Genomic DNA, 8,698 nt, shown 5'->3' with positions numbered 1-8,698 from the left:
ATTTAATTAATTTTAAATTATTGTTTATAATTTATTTAGTTTTTTTAATAAAGTTATCATAAACTTAAACACATATCTTAATATTTATTTATTGTTTAATTTTACAAATATCTATTTTTATTATTGTATTATTAAATAAAATAAATTAAAAAACAAAATTATTAAACCTAATAAAACCTCCAATTTTAGTTGCATGTTTAATATATTAAATCATAAAATTAAATTAATCTAATACATCATCATCTCATTATAAAAAAACATATCTTCTCAATTTTTTTTAAAAACAAACCAATTATTTTACTAATTATTTAAATTAGCTTTAGATCCATAAACACGACTCAAATGATGATTAATCTTCTCTCGTGTTTTTCAGCATACTTTCTTTCCTCCTAAACATAAAAAACAAAATAAACAAGTGTACCATGACACGTATCTCCACCAGGGAAAAAAAAAGGAGGGTGGAACGAACCCATTGTTTTATTTTATTTAATAAAAAAAAGGTTTAGACGGCTACGTTCCAAGTTCAAACATGAAGGGATGAAAACAATGAGGCAAAGATTTGACAAGTGAATTCTCGAGGAGAGAGAGAGAGAGAGAGAGAGGGAGGGAGAGAGAGACTCTCGGAACATGAAGAAATGGTAAACTCGCAGGCTCGGGCTGCGTTGCGTGTCCAATTAGAAGAGGGGAGAGAGAGAAGCCGCCATCGCGTTCTTCATTGTCCAGCTCTTTTGTATCTGGAAGCTCAACACAAAACAGAGTTTACTGAACACGACAACGTCGAGCATCAGCCACTAATTATCTCTTTTTTATAACCCATTAATTAATTGCTTAACTACCTTATCACCATTATCATCGACAACTAACCCCCCTCAAGTCAACCGTCAACAAATCGGAATCAGTTTCTCCAGTTCATCTTCCTCCTGCTGCTCTGAACAGGAAGTTCTCGAATCAATGAATCCCAAATTAGGACTTGGGTTTCTTCTTCTACTTTTACTCTGCTACTTAATCGACTCAAAATGCAGCAAAGGATGCGATTTGGCTCTAGCATCCTACTACGTTTGGCAAGGAGCTAACCTTTCATTCATCGCCGAAGTTATGCAATCAAGCATCTTAAAATCAACAGATTTCGACACCATCCTCAGCTACAATCCTCAAGTAACAAACAAAGACAGTCTCCCATCTTTCATCAGGATCAGCATCCCTTTCCCCTGTGAATGCATCAACGGTGAATTCCTCGGCCACTTCTTCACCTACAACGTCAGAAGTCAAGACACTTATGAAACGGTCGCCGATACATACTATGCCAATTTGACCACGACTCCGTCGTTGATAAACTTTAATAGCTACCCTGAGGTTAATATACCCGATAACGGAGTGCTTAATGTGAGTGTTAACTGTTCGTGTGGGGATAGCTCCGTTTCTAAGGACTACGGCTTGTTTCTGTCGTACCCGCTTCGACCCGATGATACTTTGGCGTCGATTGCCAATCAGACCAATCTCACGCAGTCGCTGCTGCAGAGTTATAATGTTGGTTTCGATTTTAATCAAGGGAGTGGTGTGGTTTATATTCCAGCCAAAGGTATTTTGTTATTTTTACAAAGAGTTTGATAGATAGTGTTTTTGTTTTGATAATTAGCTGGAGTGATTTAATTAGTTCAGAAAATACTCACAAAATATTGGGATATTTGTTTGAAGAATTTATGTTAGAGAATTCGTGATGTTATGGTAGGGATTGCCTCGTTTGTTAAATCCTAAAGATATTTGTTTTTAGCTGTTTGAAGCTGCCTTACCATATCTTTTTCTTTATTTACAGATGCAGATGGTAGCTACCGGCCCTTGAAGTCGAGGTAACTTTCTGTACTTAGTCTGTATTCTAAATTTGTTCGTTCAGTTTTGGATGTTACAATTACTAAATGTTTGTAATTTCCTTCCCTTTTCATTTTCCCCTTTTGCAGCACAGGTGCATTGGGCTTCTTTGCGTGTCGATTTTTTGATATATGGTCGTGGATGTAAGATGCTATCATGCAAACTTCGTACTATTTTGAACTAATGTTGTTCTTTCCTATAACCAGGAATAGCAGGGGGCGTTGTTGCTGGCATATGCATAGCAGTAGCCGTGGCACTGTTGATGTCAGTTTTTATATATGTGAGATTTTACCGAAAGAAGAAGGCGAAGGGGGCAATATTGCTGTCAGCGTCTCAAGAACTCTCTCCACGAATTGGTCAAGGTTTTTCTATCACTATCCCTGACCTCTCTTTATGATTGAAGAGTTCTCAACGATCACTGGTTTGAACAGATTTCTCTTGCATTATTTCTTCCATAGAGAACACCAGGATGGTTCTTTTTTAATGTTTTTTTTCCGAGGACCATGACCATCATGGTCCAATTTATGGTTAATTCTTTTTCACTGAGTGAACGTACTGAAATATAATCATCTCATCTTACGAGCTCTAGATTCTCTTCAACTTCTGGAGAAAGTGAAATTATGTAGATGACTAAACATGTTAAATGTTCCTCTGTCTTGGTTTCCGAGGACCATGACCATCATGGTCCAATTTATGGTTAATTCTTTTTCACTGAGTGAACGTACTGAAATATAATCATCTCATCTTACGAGCTCTAGATTCTCTTCAACTTCTGGAGAAAGTGAAATTATGTAGATGACTAAACATGTTAAATGTTCCTCTGTCTTGGTTCAGTACCTGGAAGTAACTCCAATAAACCTGTGGATGCGACTGGGTCCCAAGGTCTTACAGGTATAACTGTGGACAAGTCTGTGGAATTCTCTTATGAAGAACTTGCTAAGGCCACTGATGACTTTAGTCTGGCAAATAAGATTGGTCAAGGAGGCTTTGGGTCTGTATACTATGCAGAACTGAGAGGCGAGGTCTGTAATTACTGTAATATTTAATTATTTATGATCCCCATTGTGAAAGTAATCGTAAAACACCATGCATTTTCCTGTGAGGTATTGAATGTTAGTTATTGAGTTTGAGTTAGTTTGGCACCTTTGCTGAGCTTTTAAAGATAAGAGCAGGTGCCTGATCTTTTTTCCTGTTTTTATATTGGAAGGTAGTTATAATCTAGGATCCTACTACATAGCAATGGATCTCACATAAAACAGCCTTGCAGATCTTTCTATAGTAGAAGGCCATTTATAGTTATGTTATTGAGGACAAGATTATTCAGCATATTTTGAGTTTAGGATAATGTTACTTTGCCACTTTTGTATTAAACGCTTGATGTGAACTGATAACACTTTGATTTGTTAATTTGAACATGTCATATCACATGCTTTTACCTGCTCTAGAGAGATTTATTTTAGTAGAGCATAGCAGTTCTAGAGCCACTTTCAAATAAGCTCTGTGAAGCCTAGTCATTAGTTAATTAGAACCGGGAATCCATGTTATAGAAATGAATGAAAAGTATTCTACTAAGTGAATGGAACAGGTGGGTGAGCAACTACATTAACTGGTAGCATGTGCTTAGGTTGAATTGAAATAGTGGTTGCTGCAGCTGCAATTTTTTATCAATCTTTGTGTTTTTAAGGATTGAGGTCCATACCTTATCTTGTCTTGAATTATGTCGGCATAAAGAGTGAGCAGAATTTTTTCAAAAATGAATATCTGAACTGACTCAATTGAAAACATCCAGACCAGTTGTTTCAGTTTAATTTGGAAGGAAAATATATAGTCTGAAATGTTGCTGTTCTGTTGCCTTTGGAGAAGAACTAAAATGACCTCACAAACTTAGTGATATCAATTGAAATTCATTTATTTTTAATCAGTTTATAATTCATATATAACATAAAAATGGGTTGGAAAATCTAAAGAGCCTTAAAGTGATGTACCTCTACTAAAGAACCTTAATCAATGTGTCATGCGTTTTTTAATCGATGCCTATTTTTCAAAATTTGACTGGATGGAATTGATTCAATGTAGTTGGCATTCAGCTTTCTAGCATTTGGAAATTTTTTAATGAAAAAAGATACGACATTTTCCAACTGAACTGACCGCTCTATTCTAAAATTTATATTTTTGACTTGTTATGCAGAAAGCTGCCATTAAGAAGATGGACATGCAAGCATCAAAAGAATTCTTTGCTGAGCTCAAGGTTTTAACACATGTTCACCACCTAAACCTGGTAATGTGCTCATCTTTTTGCAATTACAAGAAATATAGATTGTGCTTATGAACAAAAATAGGTGATAGCATCTTTGCTTTACTTGAGAGAAGGTTTGAACTTTGACTTGAAGAACTAAAGTTATATGCAATTGATCACCCCCACCTTCATCTATAAAGAAACATGAACGAGAAGTATAACTTTACATCTATAAAGAAATATGAACGAGAAGTATAAATCATAATGAATTTCATTAATTATTCAAAGAGTTTACATCACAACGAATTTCATTAATTATTCAAAGAGTTTACAAGTTCAATTAAGAACTTAATGTGAGAATTATTCAACCATATAGAGAAAAAAACACACAATCTGTCGCAACCTTAGATAAAAATTCATCAACTAATGGGTTAAATATGTACCCAATTTAAATAAAACTCAAACTAATTAAAATAAAGTTTAAAATAATATAAATAAATAAAAAATAGTCTAAGATTATTTTTCACCATTTGCCACATATGATAGTGAAAGTTACCAAGAGAAATAATACTTGATGCCTTGTAATACAAGAATTAATTTATGAACAATTAATTCTTCTTGTTTGATATAGAATCCTTATAAAATAACTAATCTAAAGGCTGCTTCTTGACTTAGCCTATTGAACTCCTCTTGAATCCACTTTGTTTTAGGCCTTACGATAGATCTAATTGACACTCTTAATGGATCATTTAATGTCGTAGCCAAGATCACATTATCTCTTCTCTTCTCCAAAGAATTCAACTTCGAATCATCACCTACATCAAACAAAGAAAGATAAAAAACTTTGAATATAACATTAACATTATACTTACCTTTTAGACTCGCTTTGTAGGCATTGACTCATTTAAGGACTCTGAATGAATCTTCTCCTCTAATGATCAACTTTGATTTTCTATGTTTAAGAAATCTCTCTTTGTGCATGTGCACCCAAACCTAATCCCCTGGTTCAAAGACAATCCTTTTTCATCTTTTGCTTGCTTGGAATGCACACTTCTCCTATTTTTTTTTAACATGTTGTCGTACCTTCTTTAACAATGCCTTTCATTACCCTTGCTTTTCTATTGCCATCAAGTCTAACGTTCTCACCAACAAGTAAAGAAATCAAATCTATTTGAGTTAAACTAGCTATTTTAAATTATGAATAATTTTTCTTATTTAATAGATTAGCAAATAATGATTTTTTTTGTAACTTATCAAACAAAAATTGTAAATGCTCTATATGCTCTCCTAAATTCTTACTATAAATATCATTAAAGTAATCAACAACAAAGCTTCTTATGAATGCACACAATATATGATTTATCAATCTCATTAAATTAATATGTGCAATTGTAAGACTAAACATGACTAATCATTCAAACAATTCACATTTAGTCTTAAAGTTATTTTCCTTTCATCCCCTTCTTTCTTCTTTCATTGTAATATGATGATAACTATTTTTCAAATCAATCTTACTTATTTTTCAAACATATAAGATCCATTCAACTCATTAAGAAAATCATCAAGTCTAGGGATGGGATGTTTGTACTTCACCATACCATTGTTGATCGCACTATTTATCAACAACAAACCACAATGGATCTCATCAGAAAATACACGGTAAAATCCAAACAACAACTACAACTCTTTATCAAAAAGTCTTACCAAACTTTGATTGTCTTGGAATTCTAACCCAAGATAAAAAAAAAAAAAATCTCTGAAAACTTCTAGTAAAATTTTAGCTTGATCTAGCAATCAGATAAAAAATTATGTTTGTTGGTGTAAAGCTACATGGTAGAACAAATTAAGCTCAAATCTGAATTTAATTGTCCTATATCATCCTCAAAATCATGTAACAAAGATATAGCAACACTAGAAATAAAATAATCAAGATTGTTAGTGTTAAAATATGTCTCTTTATATATAAGTAAAATCAGAGGAATTTCAAAAAAATAAACACTCTTGATCTCGCTTTTTTTTTTATATAGAAACTCAAGTGTTCACCTATATTTTATACACTCTTTTCTTTTCTTATCCTTATTTTCTTCTTTCCACTATCGGTTTCAATTGACTTTTTTTCTCTTTTAGTCAAATCTGAATTTTCTCTCTCTTATTTTTCTTTTAGGCTCACTTTATTTTCACTATTTAAAATCACTACCTCACATGTTTTATTAGTCTCCTCGGCTTTGCCTTTTCTTTTCAGCTTTAATAGATCTTGTTTAAGTTTTTAAAGCTCTTGTTTTGTCAACTTTTGCTTCCAACAATACTATATAAAAATAGTAGCTGGTAATAATTTTAGATAAAAACACCTTACTAACCACTTTATATATATTTTTGCATGGTAACCATAGCCTCACATTGTTGTATTATCATTTCAACTTTACTCTTTTTTATTAATTTCAATTGGTCTTCATAACCTGTCTAGATGACAATGATGCAAGTTTGCATGCCTTTTCATCCTTTACAAGAGAACATCTATTTTTAAATCCATCATATTTGGTCTTCCTATCAATTATCAAGGTCTCCCCGATAATAAATGATTAGCATGCATAGGAGCCACATCACACAAAATATCATCCTTGTACTTTCCAATCAACAAAGAAATCAAAACTTGTTTAGTCATTATAACTTTATCACATTCATTTAACTATTAAAGCTTATAAGGTCTATCATGCTTAACAGTGTTTAGATTCAATTTCTTAGCAAGTATAGTACTAGCAATACTAGCAACATTAGTACAACTTTCATTATCAATAATCATGCTAGACACTTTGTTACTAATGTGACATCTTGTATGGAAGGTCTCTTTTTGTTGTTCCTTTACCAATTTCATAGCTACTTTCTTATCATCAGCCTTTGAAAACTTCATTTCTTTATTTTCAAAATTATCATCCACACTATCATCATTTATTGTAGCTTTAATAGTAGGCATTTCAACTTCCTTTTCCTAACTACTAGGAACTATTTGTCTACTAATCATCTCATCAAACTTAATTATTAACACCTTCATCATAGCTTTCATTCTATCCTATATTTCCTTCGCATTTCTGATCTTTTTTCGTTCATTACTTTTTTAAGACATTGTTTATATCTAAAATAGATGTTAGTACCAAATAGAAAAATAATTATTTTTTCTCACACAAACCTAAGAGGAATTTCAGAAAAATAAACTCTTGATCTCGCTTTTATAGAAACTCAAGTGTTCATCTATATTTTATACACTCTTTTCTTTTCTTATCCTTATTTTCTTCTCTCCACTATCGGTTTCAATTGACTTTTTTTCTCTTTTAGTCAAATCTGAATTTTCTCTCTCTTATTTTTCTTTTAGGCTCACTTTATTTTCACTATTTAAAATCACTACCTCACATGTTTTATTAGTCTCCTCGGCTTTGCCTTTTCTTTTCAGCTTTAATAGATCTTGTTTAAGTTTTTAAAGCTCTTGTTTTGTCAACTTTTGCTTCCAACAATACTATATAAAAATAGTAGCTGGTAATAATTTTAGATAAAAACACCTTACTAACCACTTTATATATATTTTTGCATGGTAACCATAGCCTCACATTGTTGTATTATCATTTCAACTTTACTCTTTTTTATTAATTTCAATTGGTCTTCATAACCTGTCTAGATGACAATGATGCAAGTTTGCATGCCTTTTCATCCTTTACAAGAGAACATCTATTTTTAAATCCATCATATTTGGTCTTCCTATCAAATTGTTAAGGTCTCCCTAATAATAAATGACTAGCATGCATAGAAACCACATCACACAAAATCTCATCCTTGTACTTTCCAATCAAAAAAGAAATCAAAACTTGTTTAGTCATTATAACTTTATCACATTCAACTATTAAAGCTTATAAGGTCTATCATGCTTAACAGTGTTTAGATTCAATTTCTTAGCAAGTATAGTACTAGCAATACTAGCAACATTAGTACAACTTTCATTATCAATAATCATGCTAGACACTTTGTTACTAATGTGACATCTTGTATGGAAGGTCTCTTTTTGTTGTTCCTTTACCAATTTCATAGCTACTTTCTTATCATCAGCCTTTGAAAACTTCATTTCTTTATTTTCAAAATTATCATCCACACTATCATCATTTATTGTAGCTTTAATAGTAGGCATTTCAACTTCCTTTTCCTAACTACTAGGAACTATTTGTCTACTAATCATCTCATCAAACTTAATTATTAACACCATCATAGCTTTCTTTCTATCCTATATTTCCTTCGAACTATTTGTCTACTAATCATCTCATCAAACTTAATTATTAACACTATCATAGCTTTCTTTCTATCCTATATTTCCTTCGCATTTCTATTCTTTTTTTGTTCAATGCTTTTTTAAGACATTGTTTATATCTGAAATAGAGGTTAGCACCAAATAAAAAAATAATTATTTTTTCTCACACAAACCTCATATTTACTCTCACAATAAAATTGACTTCTCTCGTGTTTTACATTATTTATTAGGCTTTGCACTCTAATGGACTTGCTACGTCTTTTACCATGCTATTCTCGTACTTTGGTTCTTAAAAGTAACTTAATAAC

The 8,698-nt window shown here is 32.0% G+C and overlaps 1 protein-coding gene across 3 annotated transcripts in view; it reads left to right on the top strand.

Moving 5' to 3' along the window:
* The first annotated feature begins 520 nt into the window (after positions 1-520).
* LOC105112958 (chitin elicitor receptor kinase 1-like) overlaps positions 521-8,698 on the top strand; it is a 16,434-nt gene continuing 8,256 nt past the window's right edge. Inside the window, exons 1-6 of one of the 3 annotated variants that reach the window (XM_011008894.1) lie at positions 523-1,579; positions 1,814-1,847; positions 1,956-1,960; positions 2,073-2,228; positions 2,701-2,888; positions 4,055-4,144. In XM_011008894.1, the coding sequence (XP_011007196.1) occupies positions 952-1,579; positions 1,814-1,847; positions 1,956-1,960; positions 2,073-2,228; positions 2,701-2,888; positions 4,055-4,144 (1,101 nt within the window). In that variant the 5' untranslated portion in view covers positions 523-951. Of the gene's footprint in view, positions 1,580-1,813; positions 1,850-1,955; positions 1,961-2,069; positions 2,229-2,700; positions 2,889-4,054; positions 4,145-8,698 lie in introns of all 3 variants that reach the window. The other 2 variants (XM_011008896.1, XM_011008895.1) reach the window with 2 other exon arrangements.

The sequence above is a fragment of the Populus euphratica genome, unplaced genomic scaffold (assembly GCF_000495115.2).
Source record: "Populus euphratica unplaced genomic scaffold, PopEup_1.0 scaffold380.1, whole genome shotgun sequence".
In the NCBI taxonomy this organism is placed as follows: Eukaryota; Viridiplantae; Streptophyta; class Magnoliopsida; order Malpighiales; family Salicaceae; genus Populus; species Populus euphratica.
This window is presented reverse-complemented; position numbering and strand designations above follow the sequence as displayed.